The 24,239-nt window shown below is 43.6% G+C and overlaps 1 protein-coding gene across 8 annotated transcripts in view; it reads left to right on the top strand.

The window, feature by feature from the left end:
- Window positions 1-24,239, top strand: part of elavl4 (ELAV like neuron-specific RNA binding protein 4) — a gene marked incomplete at both ends in the record, with an annotated part of 86,202 nt that overhangs the window by 24,701 nt on the left and 37,262 nt on the right. For 6 of the 8 annotated variants that reach the window (XM_080000242.1, XM_080000241.1, XM_080000240.1 and 3 more), the window contains 2 exons: window positions 10,747-10,833; window positions 16,024-16,270. In XM_080000242.1, the coding sequence (XP_079856368.1) occupies window positions 10,747-10,833; window positions 16,024-16,270 (334 nt within the window). The remainder of the gene's footprint in view (window positions 1-10,746; window positions 10,834-16,023; window positions 16,271-24,239) is intronic. The other 2 variants (XM_080000244.1, XM_080000243.1) reach the window with 1 other exon arrangement.

Here is a 24,239-nt window from a genome sequence, read left to right as displayed (position 1 = left end):
TAATTGCCACATTAAGGCCTACAAACGTGGCGTACCACAAGGCGCACTGTGGCCTGCCTCATCACATCAATAACAACATTACAACTGTGTGTGTGTGTGTGTGTGTGTGTGTGTGTGTGTGTGTATGTGTGTGTGTGTGTGTGTGTGTGTGTGTGTGTGTGTGTGTGTGTGTGTGTGTGTGTGTGTGTGTGTGGCTCTACCATCAGAGTGGAGCATACCGGGGGGGGGGGGGGGGGGGTTCCACGTTGATGTCAATTTTGACCAGCGGTTTGTAAATATAGCATTAAATATATTCCTGGAGATACATGGAGGGTGTCATTTTGGAAATGACATGAGATCTCTCAATCTTGTCTAAAAGGACAGAGCTTTCTGCTCATGAATTATTACCGGGCACACTGGAGAGAAGCTCCAACATACCTGCATTGCTTCTTCCCTCCTTTCTCCTGCACGGCGTGATGCGTCATTATGACGCAGTATGCGCAAACGAGGCAAGACAGCAAGCTGGCAGCCCCCGGCGGCCATTATCGAACCACCGTTCGGGATCGCAATAGCGGTGTGGCGAAGGTGGTTGTTTTCTTTGGGGTTGGATGGATTCTGGCGGTTAACGCGTATTCCCCTCAGATCGACTGTTAACTCAACCCTTTCCTCCAGCGTAACTAGATGGAAATGGAGGAAATGTGAGTTCAGATACTTATCAAGACTGATAAGCCTCAGCAGCAGGGATGAACAGTGCCTGTCAAGTAGCGGGGAAAGAGAGAGACTGAAAGAGAGGGAAAGAAAATGGGAATGATAGTGAGATAGATGTGCGCTATCTCGCAGATGCACGGCTCCCTGGCGCGTGCTATCGGACTTAAACGCCAACCCCAGAACCCCCGCCCCCGCCTCCTCCCCCACACCTCCTACTGTATACGTTTGCCGTCCTGGCACAAGCTGCTCCATACGAGCGCATCGTCTCCTGTGGGCATTTTCAATTACTGCGCACTGTACGGCGGCGGGGGGATTAATCTGCTCGTTTGAATGCACACCACACTTGATGGTTTAGTTGGTATGCCGCAGGCCTTGTCTGTGAGCTGTGCTGGTACACATTTTTTGGTCTTTTGTGTCTTCCTCTGTTTTCTTCCTGCTGCAGTAGAAACCGGGGATGGCTGCAACGCTCTGACGTGGAGTTACGTTGGAGACTCAGGGAGGTTCCTTTCTAGAAACTCTTCAGTCGAAAGTGGACCCTTCCAACCATTCAGAATTAGTTTCAAAATTCATGGCGTTTAAAGTGTGGTTGAGGCCCAGTTATTCAGCTGGTGGTCGAGAGGAAATATATCTGTAAACATGGCAGTGTGCTTCAAATTGTGTGACTTGCACATGTAATGGGTAGAGAAGTGTAACTGAGGCTTTGAACAAGGTGTAACCCAACAAAAAAGACAAAGGAATAAAGTCCAAATGAAATGCCTCTCATTGCGTGTCGTCCCTCACAGGAACGATGGGGCCAAAAGGATGTCTGAGGACAGATTAAGAATTGAAGCGCTTCCCTCTTCGCTGGTAATTTAGTGATTTGAGCTCCGTTCCTGGCAGCCGCGGTTACTGGTTATTCATCATTTCCTTCAAACTGTTTGGATTCATTAAGACGAATGACAGACAGCTGTCGTTTCCCCTCGCAGCTATTTGATTATATCAGCCCGGGTCAGGGCCAAATCAATAACCAGATTAGCTTCTAGGTACAGTATATACACACACACACACACACACACACACACACACACATACACACACACACACACACACACACACACACACACACACAGACACACTTACAGTACCGTGGGCTTTGGAATGAATTCTCTAGTACAACAGTAAGTTGTGTCTGTGTGATTTAGCTCTCTTCCATGCTTCCAGGCAGACAGCACACACAAACACACACACACACACACACACGCACATGCACACACACACACACACACACACACACACACACACACACACACACACACACACACACACACACACACACGCGCGCACACAGTGCTTACGGAGGCAGGCTGTGTCTGAGATGCAGCTGATTGTAGAAACAGTGATTAGATTAAGAGTAGCTCTGCCTCTTCTCAGCAGAGTATATTTTTGTGTGCATGTGCTAGCTTGTCCTCCTTTCCCTCTTCTTGTTTTTCTTATTATTATTATTTTCCTCTCTCGCTCTTTCATTTGTGCCTGTTACCTCCATGACGGTAATTCCTTAAATACTGTTCTGCCAAGCAAATATTACAACTTCCAATCACCAAATCACTTCTAATTAGAACCTTTCACTGCATGAATGCAGTTTAAGATGAGGGTTAATGAGAAGAGTGTGTATCCACGGTGGATACATGGCACGTTAGTTTATGTTTGAGTGCACAAGAGGTATTGTGTATTTTTGTTCATGTTATTACGGAAAGACCTAAAATGGTCAGTTTCTGTACGCAGGTGCACGTCTGCCAACGACGTGTGGAGGCATTGTCCTAAGTCACGACACCTGGTGCTGACTCATATGGAATCAGTGTGTGTGTGTGTGTGTGTGTGTGTGTGTGTGTGTGTGTGTGTGTGTGTGTGTGTGTGTGTGTGTGTGTGTGTGTGTGTGTGTGTGTGTGTGTGTGTGTGTTTGTGTATGGATCTGTCTGTCTCTACTTGTCTGTCCTCTGTCCTCTCTATCACCTCAGCTAAAAACCACCTAAGGTCAACAACGAAACAGGGTTCTGGCTTTGAAATACGAGCTGGTGTGTAGCTGGAGCCGTGACGCTTCCATTTTGTCAAGCACAAGCCGAACGTTGAGGTTCACTGGAGAAGTAGTACGTAGGACAGGAGTTGCGGCAATCATAGTGTCCCTTTTGGTCTGTCCGTGGGTGTTGGTGATGTGATGAAAGGGAGAGAGGGAGAGCCCTGTCGGGGAGAATCACGTCCAAGTGGGTTTAGCTGACATGCATTATACACTGTAGGCTGACATGGTCTGCCCATATTTCTCTCCCTGCCTCTCTACCTCTTTCTTATATCTCCTATCCTCCTATCCTTCATGGTTGCCCATTACAGACTGGGAAAAAAACAATTACTCACATATACAATAGGCTTTATGGAAAAGATGGGTTTCAACCCCACTAAAAACTTTAACTACATTAATGACATTTAATTTGGGGATGGAATCTCGTTCCACGTTGGAACGAGATGATGGTTTAGCCCCTTTAATCCGGCATAAAGTCCCGGCTAAGGAACTTGACAGCAATCGCTCCCATCCGTCACACCCGGGGATTACAGCAGGACAGACAGTAATGCACAGTAGAGACATCTCGCTGATTTGACTGAGCTGCGAGCCTGTTGGCTGCAGCTCGCTGTGGAAGCTAAGGCCGGCGAGCGAGAGGGTTATTTGATGCAGTTAAGAAGGGAAGATCGCAGTTGAGATGTTATCATGTTGAACTGAGGGTTTGGATGGAGGAACATGAATTGGGGTGTTTGTTGGCCAATGGGACCGGTCCTGGCACAGGACTGGACCCTATGATGAGGACCTGGGGGGCTGGGCCAGGGCCAGGGCAGGGCTGGGGGATGCACACATGGGCCCACAGGAAAGGCCGGGTATCCAATTCCCAGGCCCAAGGTCCCAAGCTCGAGGGCTAGGCCAAGCAGCCAGGCAGGTGTCCAGCTGATCCCACACCCCCACAAGGGAGGGACCGGTCACTGGAGCCATACAAATTGAAGTGTCATCTCCAGAGTCAAGATGCTCACCAATTTTCTGCATGCGTTAGTACAGAATTGGGATGCAGCCAGTGGACAAATGGCTTGAGTTGTGCCTACAGTTTGGCTGAACAAAGGAGAGGATTGTGTGTGTGTGTGTGTGTGTGTGTGTGTGTGTGTGTGTGTGTGTGTGTGTGTGTGTGTGTGTGTGTGTGTGTGTGTGTGTGTGTGTGTGTGTGTGTGTGTGTGTGTGTGTCTGTGTCTGTGTCTGTGTCTGTGTCTGTGTGTGTGTGTGTGTGTGTGTGTGTGTGTGCGTGCGTGAGTGCCTGTGTGCATGTGCGCGGGTGTGTGTGTGGGTACTGTAGGTCCTTACAGTCATTGTCCTTGAAGGTTTCCTGCAGTACTAAATCAAAAAGGGCAAGGAAATTCAAACGAAAGTTCAACTTGAGCGACAAAAGAAATCTAGCTATTACTTTAATTAAGCAAACATCGGTGCATGATTTGGCAAAACGTTATCATACTCAGCCTTCAAGTGATATGAATAAAGCAGTTAAAACCGGATTAACTTAGTTCTTTGATGTTAAACGTAATAAATGTGAGACGATGCCTTCCCGACCACAGATGGCCACTTACACTATATTCCCTCATTTCTAAAATATGTTGACCACAGCCAACCCATAATTTAGCTACTCCCGAGATTGTTTCCCACCTGCCTCATCGCTCTTAGAAACATGTTGGCTGCTCGATTACTTATAAGACTGGTGTGTGATATTTGAGGGTAGAGAAATTTGCCTTTTTTTGCATTGAAGCACATGTTCACTTTTGGTACTATTTCTCAGGAATAGATGACATTGAGGACAAATTAAAGAGGTTTTCCTTATTCCTTCAAAATAATTGAAAACATTTGGAAATTTGTGTATGAAAAAGGATAACATAACATATTTTAGTTACTATATTATTTAACATGTATTTATAATTAAAATAAATCAGATATAATTTAACACAAAACAAATTGCTAAAAAAAATCCTAACAGCTAAGTGGTGAGATGTTGCACAATTACAACCGCATTATTAGTTCACTGTTAGCAGAATAATGATTTCGTCATGAAAGAGGCGCAGGAATAGAGGATAAAAAATGTCCGGAGTTTCAAACGCCGGCTTCAATCAGAAACTGGCAGGGATGATTACATGGAACTCCCATTTATTTTCCCCAAAGAGGATTTTTTTTTTTCTTTGATCCAGAAGTCCTTATTTGAGCAAAGGTTTGCGCTGGGCGTTACGTTAGACTTCCAAGGCTGCTGTAGCTTGAAATAACGCCTCTGAAACCCCAAACACAAACAGTCTGCTAATTAGCGCACTACAAAGCCCACTCAGGCTATAGCTTCTCTCTGAAATCTAAATGTTGCGAAACCTTAAAGAGGGGTATTTATAAAGGTCCCTTCTGACTTTCTCCCCCTCTGGCAATTAGAAGCTACAGCGGCACCCTGTCATCTCCCGACCTTTGACCCCGTGTAAGCGTGCGTGGATTGCCTGAAGGGCTGAGAGGGTGCGTGTGTGGGAAAGCCGCATCGATTGCAACGAAACACTGAAGCATCATAGGAGGGAAAAAGGAGACAGGGGAGCGAGGAGAAAAAAGTCAAACCAAAGTTAAATGAAAAATTGCTTATGTATACATTTAGCGCTGTCTGCAAAATGTATTATCCTGAGTCACAGAGCGGAAGGATGCAGAGGATGAGGGAGGAAGAGAAGAAGAATCCATTTGGCAAAGTAGATGCGGATCGATGGGATGGGCAGGCCAGAGTGCATGCAGAAGAAGGCTGTATGTGTGTGTGTGTGTGTGTGTGTGTGTGTGTGCGCGTCCGCTTGTGCGTAAGAGGTGTCCCAGATTACTTTTCCTGATTGATCTGGCCCAGCATCTGTCTGACCTGCAGGACGTCTCGGAGCACGGAAAACACTGGTGGAGGTGGAGTGAGAGAGACGGAGAGAGAGGGAGAGAGGAACAGAGTGGAGGAAAGAGAAAAATAAAAATCAATAACGCAGAGAGAGTTGGAGGGAAGTTGTCTGGTCGAGGAAGAGATACGCTGAAGTTGTATTAATCTCTTTGTCTGTCTGTTGGTTAAACAGGGCCTCGGCGGGAGTCTGGACAGAGGTCATTAGCAGTCAGTGTGGTTCAGCTGTGGTGCCGATTTACCGAAGACAAAAATGGCATTCTACAAGAGAAAATCCGACAATATATGCTGTTAATTTATTCATATACTGGAGGCATTGTTACAAATGGCAGTTATACAAAAATAACATTCAGACATGCTTTGTCGTACTGGAATGAACAACTTTTATCTTTATCATTTTTCATTGTTTCTAAATAGAAACATTTGCCATTTTATCAAACTGCTGGTACTAAAGACAGCACAGACTTAACTAGAATTGACTACGAAAATGGAGGCCACCTGTTTCTGGAGAGACAATTTGAAGCCTCAAGTTTGGGCTTACACTCGCCAACATGTTAGCAGGATGGAGCCACATCTTTAGATATGTGTTGAGTCTTCATACACGCCTTAATATCCCCTTTAAGGAACAATATTGTTCAAAATCACAACCAAGACGGCCAGTAGAATAAGTAAGCTTAGATATTGAGACCCTAAGGTCCCGTGGAGGAAAAAAAAAACAAATTTGACCTCTAGTGAGAAGTTTCTTCTTTTTCCATTAACTTGGACTGAAGTTTTGAGATTTTCCGGAGTAGCATCTAGTGGCCATTAGCTGAACTGCAGTTTAAAGTACATCCACAATTGCTTCAACACCCGACTGTGATGGTTGCCGCCTGGTACACAGAGGTTTTTCTGAGCTGGCCTGTAGAAATCCCTGTTGTAACCAAAACAAGAGGGTGAGGATGTCTGGTACGTATGGTAGGGAGGAGCCAAGAGCCTTGAGTGTCTGGTAGGCATGCTATCAGCCATCCATCGAAATACTACCTAAGTACACCTGTCTGGGATTGACTTAAAATATTGGAATTAACCCATTTTGTTGAATAAAAAAAGGGTTAACATCAAAATAGCAAATGGGAACATCCCTGGTTTGCAGACTCCATTTTGTTTCCAGCAGGCGGAGCGTCTCTCAGTAAACAGATTCTGCAGCAGTGATCCACCCCTACAGTCTTTACGGCCTCCATCTATCCTGCCCAAGTCGGGCTAAATTGATTGTCTAAGCTCTGCAGGAGCACGGAGAAGGGGCCCGCGACGCGCTGGCAATAAAAGGTGGTAGTTTTATAGTGTCAAAGCGTCAGAGGAGTGAAGGGAGGAAATGAGAAAAGGGTGAGAGGGGACGGGCGAAGAGAGAGAGGGGGAGCGATAGAAAAGAGAGAGAGGGATGCTGCAGCATGTAAATTTCACCACGTACATAAAAGCAACAAGGGCAGTGGAGACGGGAGGAAAAGTCAAACCAAGAGCGTCTTTCAGAGTGAATCGACCAAACACAAAGTAAGGCTGTGAATGGAGCTGTTCTAGACTATTAGAACACATCAAAAATGTTTTTCAGCACCGAAGCGTAGGTGGACACACAGCATGTCCTATTTGACTGCATTACCCAGAACCCTCCAGCCGGCAGCCCAAGAAGACAGAAACACTTTCCTGGCATGAAATATTAACGCTGTTATAGAGTGTATTGATTATATAATGAGTCTCCCCAGCTTCTGAGCGGCGACCGAAATGTATTCCCTGAATAATTGAAAATGCATCCATGAGCGGTTTTTCTTCTCAATGGTTGGTGAATGTAATTGCATTGCGCCTTTATTCCAGTGTTATTTGAGATTTTATCAGAAGACGCACATGAGTGAGTGTGTTCATGTGATAAACTCGAGGACGGCGACAAAATTAAGAAAGATTAGATTGCATGCCTGTGTGGGTGTGTGTGTGTGTGTGTGTGTGTGTGTGTGTGTGTTTATGTGAGTAAGACAGAGAGAGAATGAGGGAGTGTGTTTTATACAGTGGCTGAATGGTTGAGCAATGAATATTGAGCCCAGAGAAGTGTTGGTGGAAAATGGAATGCAAAAACTCACTTCCGAGAAATGTATTATTCTTTTTTTTTTTTTTTTGCCAACATGCTGCTTCTCTGCACTGTACTTTAGCTGTGAAGTGAAGAATCATATACATCTGCTTGCTGCTTCTTACATTTTGCTCACCACATTTTTCACATTGCACAGTTATGGGGCTTTCACATAGGACGTGGTATGTGCTGCTTCAGTGTGGCGCATGCATGCACTACTTTTGGTTGTTAGTAGGGTTGCCGTGGTTATCGGTGTGGCCGGACACCACTTACATTACTTTCCCACCGCCCCCACTGTCGTTTTGCTTTTTTAAATTTATTTTCCTAGAGAAATAAAACCAAAATAAAAACATCATGTTAATTTTCGTGTATCAGCTCTGACGTTCATCAAATAAACGGACGCTACAAAAGGGAAAGTGTCTGCTTGTGTGTGCACAGCAGAGTCACAGTACAGTGAGAAGGCTATAGGAGATGTTAGACCAGGTCTTGATCGGTACCTGTCTCCTCCCATCCATAATTAGCGCCTGTGCACCGGTAACACTGGTGTTGTCATGCGTTTATTAACCTGTGGGGAAAATTCCTGACCGTGGCGTCCCTAGTTGCTAGGCAAAAATAAATGATCAAAAGGAATGAAAATTGGACCGCTGTCATTACTCCTACAACAGGAATATTGTCTATGGAATTATATCTTTAAATTCAGTTGGCCTGTATGAAATATATCATTAATTATATTTTTATTATATTACAATATTATATATGTCTTCAGACAACCGTAACTTATTTTAATGAGTTAGCGACAAAGGGAATAGTCATGATTATATCTTATAGGTAATATTTATCGGCCATTGGTCATATGTCGCTAATCTCCATTGAAACACCCCTGGTCCGCTGCTTGGTAGGAAACCTGTTTCCATGACAGGGATTTCCTTCCCAGGTCAGGATAAATCCGTAAGGAAGGTTGTACAGCTCGGGGAATTTGGACTCCGCTAAAATCAGTTTCTGATCCATATTGCACAGGAAGTTGTCTGCTTCGCTTCTTGTTTCTATTGGCTCAGCGGGGATTTCGTCACAGCGCGTCCGATGCTCCACGCGCCGCTGCGTCTGTGCTTTGCTCGGCACAGAGCGTGCGCGGTGAAAGCAACGGACACCAACGAAGTTAAGAGCGCAGCACAGCGCTCACCGCGTCCTGTGTGAAAGGCCCTTAACGCTGCCTACTGCAGCACGCCATCCCCTCCCACACCCCCATCATGTCAAGTCGCAGATTTGAAAAAATGGTGAAATATGCTTTTGATGTTTCGCCTCTGCCTAACAATTCCTTTTTCAGGTTAGCCTTCCAACTGCCGTTTGAATTCATTGTATTCAATTCAGTTTTGATATATGTAAATATATATCAAAGCTTCCCTTTCCCTCTGACTGTGCTGACTGTGCACTCTATCAGGTGGCTTCACATGGTAACTTGCCTCGAGCCTGGAGGGTGCAGCGCTACCCAGCACTGTCCACTCGCAGGCCTTTCACATTTCGATAAATCCTCTTCACTGACTCTGGCCCATCCGCATTTGCTCTAGCAAAAGCTAAAATAATTGCGAGTGGAAAAATACTGTACATTTACAGGGGAAAACCTAATGCTGCTATGAGCATTATGTACTTGTGAGGTTTTCAAAAGTGGATGATGTGATGTCTTTTATACCTTTATAAAATTTATACTAGATTTTGCTGCTCCAAATACAAAGTCTCAAACCCTTCAGACTAAAACAGGGTGGCTTTTACGCGGATGTGTTCATATGATTACCCCCCCAAATATCCTCAGTAACCCGTAAACAGCAGAAACAGTGTTATCAGTCCTCTCCTCCACCTCCCCAACCTCTGCGCCCTTCTGTATCTTCCTTTTCCCCATCGAGCTGACAGGTCATTCTCATTTAGGCCGGCATTATGCATTCTTGCCTAAGTTTACAAGACACGCTGACAACAGAACATCCACATCGCCCCACCCCCACCCTACGCCTCCTCCGTCTCCTTCCTTTGAAGCAGCCGAGGTGTCTTCCCCATTACTCAACACTCGTCTCCTCTCCTTCCTCTTTCCCCTCCTACTGTCTGATGCCTCGCTGCCTCTCTTCATGTTTCTGAAGGAGCGAGTGAAGGCAGAGGTCATCCCCTCCTCTCTTCTGTCTCTCCAGCTAAATTGGCTGTTTGTAGCGTTACTAGCTTGCTACAGGCGCTCTGGAGAGCCAGCAAACAGATTTCCTGCTCATTTGTGGGGCTTCTGTCTCTTCCACCAGCGGCTTGTTTACCCACACAGAGCGAGAGGGAAGCCCTCATTATAAACTGCAATATCGCTGTAGCCACAACACCCGTCTGCCGGGCTTCACAGGCGCACAACACACTGCCGTGCACGGATAATATGATCTAAAGCACACGTAAAGCCTGGCCTGATACAATGGCAAATATTATTCATTTAATTTACCTCAGTTTATTCCATATTCAGCTCTAGAAAATGGTTCGTTCTGGTTAGGTTGTCCTTTGTTTCTAAACTCTAACTGAGAGTGTTTCACTGCTCCGAAAATTTGGACCGAACCTTACTTGGCCCATGGAATCCATCCTGGGATCCAGTTGGAACCGACCATAAACATAAAACTAAATACCCGTGTCAAAGTTGGCCAAAGTAGAATGTGGACCAATATGGTTGAGGTAGACCCATGAAGACCTTCCTGATTTTGTACTACTTGACTTGACTTGATACTGAATGAATCCCCCCCAAAAAATCACCAAATTCCTGAAAAACATTCTATCCAAGCCTATAAAACCAACAAAATGAAAAAAGCCACCTTTCTGTTTTAGTGTGACCGGTGGAGCGACTGTTAAGGTTTACACTCTGTATCTGTAGTATAAGCCACCTTTTTCCAATTCCCGAACCCATCCAATCCCCAACCAACCCCACCTTCCAACCCCACCCCTCTCAGACCCTGCAAAGTGAGTATGTTGTGTTGACCGGGGGTCCGTGGTCCCTCCCTGTGCTCCGCTCCGTAGGGGTCGACAGAGACTCAGTGGCGTCAGGCAGAGCTCCCACAGCTCCAGGGCTGGGCAGAGAAAGGATTGCTGACGCAGCCAAAGATGGTAAGGACACCACTGCCGCCAAATGGATGGCCCCCGCCATTATACAGTACACACCCACAAGTCATATGATCTGATGCTGCTGCACCGTGTATACGGACCGGACCGCTGGTGATGATGCTGCGTGGATTTGATGGATGAGGTTTTATGGGGTGTGGTGGGAGAGAGGGAATTCAGGGGTTGGTGGGGTACGAGGCAATAAAATCTATATATTGTCTTTGCTATCTTTAATTCATTGTTTAATCCATCGAAAAAAAAATATAGACTGTAGTGCAGGTCCTGACAATAACGCCCAGTTGCCCCGGGCAACCAGATTTGGGCCATTCACCATCTTGAGCAGCATACCGCTGTGTGTTTAAGAACTTCCACCAAGGAAAATGAGTTTTCCTGGTGCATTGATTCGCTCAAAAATGGTGGAAGTAGTAAGTATATTGAAATGTGGATTATAACTATGTAGGACCATTATCGTGAAATGATAAGATGATTACAATTTGGCAACCATTTTGTCAGTCTTGGCAACTGGCTTGTGCATGGGGCCTGTAGTTTTTAGAGCCTTGTATGCGGATATTTAAGAAAGTAATGAGGATAGGTAATGCTGTTAATCACATTGGTAAAGGACCCTTCCCTCTGTGTATTCCCTCCCTTCAAAAACATACCGTGGGCCTTTTAAAACGCTTTCTAGTAAAAATGTTTTCTCCACGCCCTATGTCTTTGTTACCTTGTCTCTTGTTCTCTCTTGGGCTCAGCACTCACGAAACCTCTTATAAAAATATGCAATGAGCTCCAAGGCAAACAGAAATGAATCTTAATCTTTTACCAACTTGTATCAATGAGGATACATCCCAAAAAACAGGTTTGATTTCGAGTTACCGTTTTCTCCAGTGTCTGCTTTTTGTTTGTCCGTGCCGCTAACTCGTGCAGAAAGCGAGGCGCGTGCTTGTTCTGTCGTCTTAAGAAGTGAGAAGCTGGTTCCTGAGTGGGAGAAGCTGGAACTTCAGGCCGGTCTGTTCTCATTACAACGAGGCAGAGAGCGCTGTCCACAGCCCGGGGACGGTGGCGGGCGGGGGTGGGCGGGAGCTTTCCACAGCCAGAGACCCGAGTGGACTGCTGGGCAGCGGTGGTGCCGGTGGGCAGGGACGAGGAGAGAGGAATATAATTGGCCATTTGGACTCAGCGGGTCACTGTTAATTAGAGGCGGCCATTTTGGTTTGAAAACTCCTCAGAAATTGTCCCACGGAGTAGAAAGTCTCTGACAGAGTGGAGCCCAGCAGGGAATGTAAACAGATTTAATAAGGCCCTCTCCAATCAACTCTGTACCAGCAAGCTGCTTTATTCTGCACTCCCTCTTTGTCCCTCTCTCTCTCTCTCTCTCGCTCTCTCTCTCTCTCTCTCTCTCCCTCTCTCCCTCTCTCCCTCTCTATCTCATACACACACACACACACACACACACACACACACACACACACACACACACACACACACACACACACACACACACACACACACTCTCACAAGACTGGTGAGTGAATGAGAAAGGATACTGTCAAAAGAACAATTTGCATGCGGCTCTCATCTTGCGAGCTTTTAGACATCTCCCTATCTGTTTGTTTTCTGCTTTGGGCTTTGGGTATTGTTCAGTGTCTGTGTGTGTGTGTGTGTGTGTGTGTGTGTCTGTCTGATTGCGCATATTTTTGTGTGTTTGTGTGTTGTTCCAATCACTGCAGTTGCCATGGAGCGTATGTTGCTGTGTGTGCATGTGTGTGTATGTGTGTGAGCGTCTGTTTTCCATCATAAATGTGTGTGTGTGTGTGTGTTGTGTGTGTGTGTGTGTGTGTGTGTGTGTGTGTGTTGTGTGTGTGTGTGTGTGTGTGTGTGTGTGTGTGTGTGTGTGTGTCTGTGTCTGTGTGTCTGTGTGTCTATGTGTGTGTGTGTGTAGTTATAGAATAGACTGTGTGTATTTATCGCTTACGTCTGCCTGCTGTGAAGCGGAGAGAGAGTGTGTGTACATGTTTGTGTGTGTGTGTGTGTGTGTGTGTGTGTGTGTGTGTGTGTGTGTGTTGGTGTGTATGTGCGTATGTGTGCATGTGTGTGTGTGTGTGTGTGTGTGTGCGCACTTGTGTGTAACAAAAATAAGAGGATTGAGGCAGACACAAGGCTGACATTTTGCTTGTACTTCTTTGGAAACGTTTGGAAGTTGTCTTGGCATGCCGGGTTACAGAATAATATAAATATTAGCACAAATTGAATGGCAGCAGAAAAATAGTCGCAAATATTTATGATTTTAGATCCAGCATTTTAAAGTGTGCTGCATATATTCAGAGCCAAAACCTCATTTGGATTTCTTTGAATTATAATCTTTGCAAAAATTGTATTCTACTAATGGAAATATGTTTTTTTTTATCACACTGTTGAGGCACAGATTTGGAGGTATATCCTAGAAGATAACACATAATAAGTTACTATTTGGGAAAAGTAACACCTCTTATTGGTTGTTTTCTTTATGGTAATAACTAAGTAATAACTTCATAGTAATAACTTTAATCATATTCAAACTACTTTTTACCGCTACACCTTTGTTTTATGACTAAATAAATGCAATAGAAGTACTGTAATGCAGTCGCAAACAAGAGTTACAGACGTTTTCTTTTGTAAAATGCAAAAAAAAAGCTATTTTTGGACAGTGTGGAGTTTTTGAAATTGTCTTTCTGATATATTATTAGCACACATGCCCAGTCTTTTTGATAATTCAGAAATAGACTGAAATACAGTAGTATTATGCTGCGCCTCCTTTAAAAAATAAAAAATAACTCTTGTGCTTCTTCGAAGTGCCGCCTGTCTGCGTGCTCTTTAAACTGATTTAAAAATAGACGCCGTTTGGACGCCGGAGCAGGGGAACAGTGCAGATCAGAGCGACGGCTGTGAACTCCTGATTGACTCCGATCAAACTACATGTAGATCTTCATTAGGACTCGACCATTTAGATTGTTACAGAACTTGAGGAGTCATAAGCTGGTGCTAGTTGACCGGATATTTTTAACAAAATGTCAATGATTCATTGTCTGTTCCACAACGGAAGGTGAACCTGTCGGTTAAAGTCATGAACAGGGGAAAGACAGTCTTTGGAACTCAGTCGCAGAGGCCTGAAGCCCCGCCCCCCGTTGGCTCGCCGTTTGCTGTTTATTAAAAGTTTATTAATATTACACGTGTCAGGTGTCCAAATTGTACCAAATTCAACACTGCACGTCCCTGTGTCCCCAGCAGTACACTCGCCAGGTGTGAATTAGATCAGATTAACGGTTGTTGAGATAATTGAAGGACAGTCAGACAGAGATTTCTTCCTTCATAGTTAGATATCATGGTGTTTATAGTTCATAGTGTATATCCAAAATTCTTTGTGAAATGAATGAGAAGAGGTTCTTATCATATAACTTAATGCTAAAATAAAGCATGACAGCAGACCAGAATCTTTTTTAATAAAAAACCCTAGAATTATTAATATTATACACAGTTTATATACTGTATGCATTATTGACTATGATATTTATAACATCATATAATGACAAATCATATCCTATACCATTGAATATCAAAGCCAGCAACTAAATAGAAAACCGCTGTAAAAATTTTGAATTAAAGAATCGGTAGAAGTATAAATATTTTATATACTTTTGTTGCAACAAAGATGGATAGAATCAATCATAGAATCAATATTCTTTTTTTTAAATGCAGAGAAGCTGGAGCTGTTACAGTTGTCAGAGCTGATTAAGAGCATTTTGTAAAATTCTTAGATTTCACAATCATAACTTTCCATCCAAATTGGACTGTTTTTTAAGCTGATTAGGTGCGTTTACATCACTGTCCATCAGTTGGGTTGAAGCAAATTGACATTTTACCCAAAATGTGAAATAAATGGCTCTTCTTCAAAAGATCGCTGTGTATCATAAAATTGTTGTAATCTCATACTATGAGAGTGACATGAAATGAACAAAATAGAAAATTGAATAGTTCATCACAATAATTTCTATGACAATTAATCGTCAGCTAAAATGTTATGATCATGGTGTCACAATACTGAGAGGTCTTGATTGTACTGAGATTTACCTGTACATTTGCATGGATTAAGCAAATGAAACAACACACACACACACACACACACACACACACACACACACACACACACACACCACTAATTCACCGTAGCGTCTTAAATCTCGGCCCCCTCATCCAACTGAAAGATAAAATTAACAGACTGAGAATCCAAAATCAAAGTAATGTTTTTCATTGAAAAGGATGAATATAATTTAAATGGTATTTCAATGTTGTTGTTTTATTAAAGAGTTAGTTGTTGTGTTAAATTAAAAAATAATAAATATGTATTTTATCGTCAGGCCAAATTTTAAGGCCAGAAAATATTCCCCTATCTGCAAAATCTTTAAAACCCCTATTGTGTGTTTCTCACTCTATAAATCTGTCGCTTCCCGCCTGCCTATCTTGTCTATCATACACACCACATACACACCAAACCAAGGGTTCCTCTACAAATACACTAAATACAGCGGTATTCTGCATAAATACATTTCATACATTTCAACATTCACACTACAAGCGCCCCCCCCCCCCCCCCTCTTGCTCTACCTGTCACAGCAGCATTATTAGTAGCAGCCAGTAAGCTGATGCAGCTTCCTCAAACCTAAACAGAACTATTATAAAATATGTCCCACCATCTGCATGAGTATTAAGCTGTTTATCCATTTATCCATCTGTTGAATATATCTCTGGATGTCTTAGAAAAAAATGTTTATAGCATCTTTAATGTATGTGGATTTCGTAACCTCACACCTTCATAAAGGGAAGTATATACTATAAAGAAATTACTACTGCATCACAAAGAACAACCCTGAATTGATCTGATCTTATGTCGTTTCATCTTATCTTAACTTAATGAGCACAATGCCACGTGCAGCTCTATGGCACATGCAAATTCTTTTGTGACTTATTCCTATTATTATTTTTATTATTATTATTATTATTTTTATGATGATGTTGTTTCCATTATTATTATTATTATTATTATTATTATTATTATTATAAACATGCTCTTACTTTTTATTATTATTATTATTATTATAAACTCATCCACATGCCTGGTCCTGTCTCTCTCTCCCCCTCTATCTCCCCTAACCCTAACCCCAGATCATCAGTAACATGGAGGCCCCGGTATCAAACGGCCCCAGTGGCGGCGGCAACACGTCCAACGGTCCGACCACCAACAGTCGTGGCTGCCCTTCGCCCATGCAGACCGGCGGCGCCACGGACGACAGCAAGACCAACCTCATTGTCAACTACCTGCCGCAGAACATGACCCAGGAGGAGTTCCGCAGCCTGTTCGGCAGCATCGGGGAGATCGAGTCCTGCAAGCTGGTCCGTGACAAGATCACAGGTAGAAAACTGTGTGTCCAAAAAGCACAAAAAGCATTCCCTTTGTTTGCACGATCGGACATTATGGATATGGTTCCTGGTGTCCTGGTATTTACCTATTGGGATTATCCCAGTAATACTCATTTAGATATCCATTTGTAGGGCTGGATTAAACAAAAAGTATACTCTGATTCGATTCCATTTTTTTCAATTTCTGAATCGATTCGAAAATTGTAATATCCAAACATTGTTTGGAAGCTACTTACTTATTTCCATGTTAAATTAAATACCACCATAGTCACAAAATAATTGAAACATTTATTTTCTTTATGAGATGGTGAAATATTTTCGTCATGCACATCAAATGGTTTACTGAAAAGTTGGCGGGAATTCTCATTTAAATTTTAATATATCAAAATAGAATTGTATCGTAAGTCATCTTGTCAATATCGGACTGAATTGATATCGAATCGGGAGATCCCATCCATCATCGAGACCTATCCATTTGGAATCGGTGCATCCCTTGTAATAAATGACCATTGACTCTGAAGAACCCCTTTTATAATTTCCCCCAATTTTAAAACGAGATTCAAAAGCTCGGTGGCAGCTGCAGCACAGTGCACATCTGGCACAGAGGCTTTTGACCACGAGGCTTCAGTGAGGAAGATTCTTACTGACACAGGATTTTACTAATGGTGCTCTGGCCCTCGTCACAGCTCATGACAACACCTGGCTCCCCATGCCACGATCAATTCCCCTCCAAAGCTCTTTTTGGTGACTTAAAAGTTGGCTTTGACATATTTCTAGTGACTCTTAATTCAAAATATTGAATTGTTATTAACAAAGACGGCATAAATAATAATGGCCTCGATAGGTGTTTTTGCACCGAACAGTTCTGGGGACTCCCTGAGGGGAACTAGGAACTTGGTAACTTTTTTTTTATTGTTTTGTATTTGTTATTTTTTATTACTGCCAAGTTTACGTGGGCTGGTCACCACCCAGAGCGATGCGACTCGACCGGGCGGACTGTCTTCAGTCCGAGGGAGCGGCGAGGGACTGTGAACTTATTGGACCAGTCACCGTGTACTTTACATTTACATTTACATTTAGTCATTTAGCAGACGCTTTTATCCAAAGCGACTTACAAGGGAGAATAACATTCAAGCTACATTGCGACAGAGATTAGTGTAACAACAACATTCGTGTAACAATAAATACTGCAAGGTAGTGCTAAGTAATTGTAGGTTAGGACAGGAGGTACTCACTGAAGAGCTGGGTCTTCAAGTGCTTCTTAAAGACAGAGAGGGAGGTCCCCGCTCTGGTCATTTTTGGCAGCTCGTTCCACCAACGTGGAACTACAAATGAGAATAGCCTGGATTGCCGTGGCTGTATGGCCGGCAGAGCCAGGCGACGCTCATTTGAGGAGCGCAGCATCCGGGGGGCAACATGTGCTCTTACAAGAGCATTTAAGTAGGCGGGAGCATTCCCAGCAATCACTCTGTAGGCCAGCACAAGAGACTTGAACTTGATGCGGGCGGCTACAGGTAACCAGTGGAGCTCGATGAGCAGCGGAGTGACATGTGCCCTCTTTGGCTGGTTGAACACCAGTCGCGCCGCCGCATTCTGTATCATCTGTAGTGGCTGCACCGCACAGGCCGGCAAGCCTGTTAAGAGGGCGTTGCAGTAGTCGAGACGGGACATCACCAAGGTTTGTACCAGCACTTGAGTGGCATATTGGGTCAGGTACGGCCTGACTTTTCGGATGTTGAGTAGTGCGAAGCGGCAAGACCGGGAGACGGCGGCAACATGGTCCGAGAATGTCAGTTGGTCATCAATATTGACACCAAGATTCCTTGCAGCCTTGGTAGGAACAAGAGATAGAGAGTCGATTTTAATATCAATGTTGTGATAAATACCTTGTTTGGCCGGGAAGACCAGCAGTACTTACATCACTGAAGGTTCCTCTTGTGCCGGTCAGTCCCTGCCTTTGAGTAGGAGTTTAAAAACTCCCTCCAAACGGCGGTCTAAGAACTATGAACATTCCTAGTTTCTGCAGCACAGACACAAAAAAAAGGATGGTTTCTTCAAAAGTTCTTAGAACTAAGAACTCTTAGAACTCTCCTTAAAAATTATACCTTAAAACAGTAGGCTAATGCACATATGCCATCACAACCACACACACACACACACACACACACACACACACACACACACACACACACACACACACACACACACACACACACACACACACACACACACACACACATAAACTCTCTTACTGGGGTCCCATGAGTTAACTAGTGTATGAATAGCTGTAAGGGCTTACACAAGCCCTGGGTCAAACATTATTTGGAGCTATGCCAGACAATTTGGATATTTGGTTCGTTTCTCTCCCTGGAGTGTCTTTTTTTTTACCAGAAGCAGGAATCCAAATGCTGCCCTCTTCTTTTTTTCCCCTACATGTTTCAAGCGTTTCAACTCAGCTTTGCAACAATGCACCACATGTTCTCCAGAGGTGTTTAAATTAAGCAGCACTTGTGTGTGTGCTAATCAGGGCTGTAATCTGGGCCTAGTGGCTGTGTGGGTGGCTGCACGGCAGATGGATGGATGGATGGATGGGGGGCAGCTCTCTGATAATGCCCCATAATGGCTTTCATTTTAGATCCTACTTACTGACACTCCTCTCCTGATAATCTCATTAAAGAGCATCAGGCAGGCGGGCTGGCGCTCGAGAACAGCCCACCATTCTGGAGAGGAGAACACAAAGGCACACACACACACAGACACACACATACATATGTAATATGCACACACGGCACAAATAAGCTGTCCCCATTCATATATTAGAAATATTAACAATTTAAAGGTACAGTGTGTACAAATTAGTGGCATCTAGCTGTGAGGTTGCAGATCGCAAGCAACTGAATACCACTCCCCATGGCAGTGCAACATGGTGGCCTCCATGGAAGAAACAGTGGAAGAAACTATGTAGAAAAAACGGCTCATTCTAAGGTAACGGCAACAAAACCATTCTTATTTTCATGGGATTATACACTAATTAAAGCATACTTGTGAACATTATATTCAATTTCTGCCAAGTCAGTTCTGTAAGTTCTACACACTGCACCTTTAAATCCTGCCTAAATACCAGTACGAGTATCCACTTGCACTGTGAACCATAGACGACCATTGCCCCCCCCCCACACACACACACACACTCTGCTCTGTAGTTGTACACATATTTCCAAAGCTCCATGACTCCTCTTTGGAGCTATTCTCCTTTTCTATTGTAATTGGCCTCTGAATTCAGCTTGAGAGTCAAACAGCCAAAGGATAATGGGGGCTGTCGCATACAAAAATAACACTGGGACACAATATGGTGCAGCCATCATCACCCCTCTCTCTCTCTCCTTCTCTCTCTCCCTCTCTCTCTCTCTCTCTCTCTCACTCTCTCTCTCTATCTCTACCTGATTATATATATTATATTATATGTATATACACTACTCACAAAAAGGTAGGGTTATTCGGCTTTCGGGTGAAATTTCAGGATGAACCTAAAATGCACTATAACCTTTACAGGTGAACTTAATTTGACCTTCTCTAAACTTTTGAATGCACATGTCCAACTGTTCAGTTTTTCAGTACTTTTTGCACAACTTGCTGTTCTCTAACAAGGAGCTGAACGGCAACATTCACAACAGGTGTTTGATCCATGAATCAACCAATACATTTCCTGCCTAATTTCATCTTCATGGATGACAATGCTCCAGCTCATCGAGGTCGCATCATTAGGGAACGGCTGCTGGAGACTGGGGTACCTCAAATGGAGTGTCCTGCACTTTCTCCAGACCTGAATCCCATAGAAAACCTATGGGATCAGCTGAGTGGCCGTGTAGAGGCTCGTAACTCTGTACCCCAGAACCTCAATGACCTGAGGGCTGCCCTTCAAGAAGAGTGGGGTTCCATGCCTAAGCAGACAATAAGTCGACTTGTGAGCAGCATAAGACGTGATGCTCAAGGGCACATGACAAGTTATTGAGACATTGACATTTTTTGTTGTGGTAAACCCACCACTGTTGTTGGCTTTTGTTTCAATAAATTGTTTGAGATGAGGAAATCACCATTGCATGCTTCTACTTAAATGCCCTACTTTCATGATATAATATCACTGTAGCGTGAACTTTTTACATTTTCCATAAATGTCAACCGAAAGCCAAGTATCCCTAACTTTTTGTGAGTAGTGTGTGTGTGTATATATATATATATATATATATATATATATATATATATACACACACATATCATATATATATATATATATATATATATACATATATATATACATATATATATATTTTTATATGTGTGTGTGTGTGTGTGTGTGTGTGTGTGTGTGTGTGTGTGTGTGTGTGTGTGTGTGTGTGTGTGTGTGTGTGTATGTATGTGTATATATATATATATATAATGGCAAATACAGCCAATATTTGACTTTTTTGACCACATCAGGACCAACACTTATGCAGCCGATGTGTAGTATAATAGACAAAAAAAACATTGATTATTTATTCTGTATTTGTCTGTTTTACACTACTTTTAAGTTACTCACCAAAATTTGCACAGAAGTCCGACTAGGCATTATTTTATAAATCCATCCATGTTTGTTACACTCGCGTTTCGACACGGACACGGCTCTCCAAGCAGGAAATGATGCTGCCTTCATGGGAAACTCGGAAAATGAATTCATTTCGGAAGTGATGATCTGTTCATTCAAACTTGGGGGGGGGGGGGGGGGGGGGAATTACATTAAAATATAATTTTATATCATCGTCTACATTTTTGTTGTCTATCAAAAAGTTCTTTGTGTGTTTCTTTTTCATTTATTTGTTTGCCTATGAGTTAAATGTTCCATTATGGAACATTTTATAAAATATGTGTTTTTTTAAATGAAATTTAGCGCTTGTAGACAAAGTATTGGTTAAAACATCGGTAGTCCCTGGACTAGGACCCTCCAAAATCAGGATCAGCATCGGACCCATAAATCTGGCATCGGTCGGGTCTAGTTTTTGGAATTGCTGTAAACCGGCTAGAGGCCTAAACAGGGAGTGTGAAGGGGGGGATGTTTGTTCACTCACTCCCAAAACGTTTAGGGTACCTCTCTATTTTGCACTACGAGGTCTTTCTGATGACTTGCACACAAAGAGCTATATTTACACGTTCTGCCTTTCTCCAGTCTTCCCCTGCGGAAAGCGCCTGCATTGCTCTCCCATGGTGGCAATTTCCTCACGCTAACTCTTTAGGCAAACAAAGTGATTTACACCCCCACCACAACACACCCTGTCCTCTTCTGCTTCCCCGTCCCCGTCGGGGATGCCGAGGGGTTTCTTGCTCTCTAGCTTTTCATGCATTTACCGGACTCAAATCTCCAGGGTGGAGAAAGTGAGGGAGGGCTGTAGCGAGCATAAAGTTGGTGGAAGAAAGGCCCCTATTTCTGGAGCCCGGCACAACCCACTCAGCGTTATGAGCAACGAAGATGACCTTCTCCCATCTCAATGTGATTAGGTTTTATTTTAAGGGCGATAGAGGTGGTAAAAGTATGGCTGGACAATATATCGTTATGATATCGATATCGTGGTATGAGACTAGATATTGTCTGGGAGCTTATCGTGATACAGTAAACATCGTGAACTTCATACAAAATCTCCATTACTAGTGATTGTTTCTCTTGTATGTAAATGTCAATGGTGTCCGGCCAGTTGAAGATAACCAAATCCAGACAAGGGTTTCCTTTTCAGAATTAATTTTTGTAACTATTGTCCCTCACTGACATTTCTAACCCAGTCTAACACAGTATTTAATTAACAAGACATAAGCTCTCTTAGAGAATGTACATTAATGACTGTTTTGATCCTTTTTTCACTGTTATCTCCCTAACTAGAGTATGGAGACAGGTATTGAAGTTAAGACTAAATCATTTATCTAGGCTATCTAGGAATTCAAATCTATTCAGATCAGGGTTCTAGTGACAAAATCTTATCAAATGGGCTCCATAGCCTAATGCCTACAAAATTGAGAGGTCCTGAGATAAAAAAGATTGATCACTGGACATGAGGGCGAGAGAAATAGAACTTTTATTATGTTTTGGTGAAATATTGTTCCTCGTTCCTGGCTTTGCTTTAATCCCACTAGTGCAGAATTTGCCCACAATTCGGTCTTGGTGTTCTGTTGAAGTCTTTGGCTCAAGCATCTTGTGTGTGCGCATCTCCCCACGTGTTGACGGTGTTGACAAGGTGCAAGCACCTGAGCCTCGTGCTGGTAGTGGGAGGACAGCAGGCGAGTGCTCGACCCCCCCCTCCCCTCCCCCCCTCCTTCCTTCTTTCCTGTGGACCTGCTCCTGTCAGTTCTGATGATGCCAGCGTGGCGTGAGGCGGGTGTGGGTGGGCGGCAGGCACTCGAGCTCCATCTGTCACCCTGGTGGACCGAGGCTGCTTGAGAAAGCAGCAAAACCTCTGAGTGGTTCCCCTCCGCTACCTTCGCCCGCCCGGCTGCACCGCTACCTCCACCCGCCTGCCCGCCCGCCGCTCTCATAACACACCGGGGAAATGCAGGTTAATCTTTTATTTAAGGCGAGTTTACACGCAGCGAGCTGCAGCCCACACACACACACACACACCAGCAAAATAAGCCCACGTCAGATTCCTCCACCTGTGAATCTGAGTTAAAGAGGCGAGAGAGCGGCTTAATGCATGTGTTTCAGTGTTCAGATTAAGTGTGTGTGTGTGTATACTGTATAGCAGCGGTGACATTTGAATACCTGTGTTAAGGCTTTGTATAGAAATGCTTAAGTCAAGGACAGTCTGACTTTTAGGCAACGAGCAATACAGATGGTGCCACCAAAGAAGGTTGTTTTTTTCCCCGAAATTGTTCTTCTTTTTTTGTAGTTTTTTGTGAAACATCTATTTTAGTTGGAATTTTTAAATCTGCCAACCAGTAAAGGCGCCTCACTACTATGCTAATACCACAAACACACACCCTTGGGGGGAAGCAAGAGAAAATTCATGAGGACCTAACAACATACTGAATTCAAAGTTTTAACAGAATAAATCATTCTGTAGTCTTGCCACTTCTCCACGCATATTCAAGTGCACAAACACACACACACACACACACACACACAAAGGGAATTGACTGATCCTTGTCAGTTATTCATTTTTCAGGACCATTTTTCTGCATCGGCTGGATTTCTGCTGGAAAAATGAATACATTTGTTTTCATAATGACATGGCAGAAAATAAAATGGCTTTTTATGCTGGAACAAGAATTGATTGGGCCTGTGGTTTTAGTGTCTTGATAAAGCAAAAGAGTGATTTCATATTTTGAGAGACAATCATTTCTTTGCATTCCCTGCTGTGCCAATAATTACTGTGGCCAATCACAGCCGTATTCTATGGAAATCCACAGCAAATGGGCATTTTTCATGCTTGTTTAGGATGCGGTTCACGGTACTTAGCAGTGAATGTGTTGCTGTGCCTTATTTTGCCTGCTTGTGTTACCTTTTGCCTCTGGCGAACACACCACTCCCTGATTGCAAGCTATCAGCAGCGCACAGCGACTTCACACCTTTTAATAAGAGGAGCCGCATTTCCCGGATATTAAAATGAAATTACACTTATCTCCACATCAAACGGCGTAATGGCAGACAACACCCGCGACGCTCGCCAACCCAACCCTTTTGTTCTCACTTCACAAGCCACCTTCCATGGGTTTTACACTCGGAATCCAGATATCGGACGCAAATCATAGTGACAATGTAGCAAGCCAAGCAGATGTTGCAGATGAAAAATAGATGGACTGCAATGTCAGCTGTGGAGGATTTGAGGCCAGGACGCCACTCTCTCTGACAGAAAGCAGCTTGGCTAACATGCGAGAGCATGCCGTGAACCAAATGCTCTCCAAAAAGGAAGGAGCACACCTGGTTCAGATGAGTGCAA

The sequence above is a fragment of the Zeus faber genome (genome assembly GCF_960531495.2).
Source record: "Zeus faber genome assembly, chromosome: 1".
In the NCBI taxonomy this organism is placed as follows: domain Eukaryota; kingdom Metazoa; phylum Chordata; class Actinopteri; order Zeiformes; family Zeidae; genus Zeus; species Zeus faber.
The sequence above is the reverse complement of the archived record's forward strand: the minus strand, read 5'-3'. Positions and strand labels throughout refer to the sequence as shown.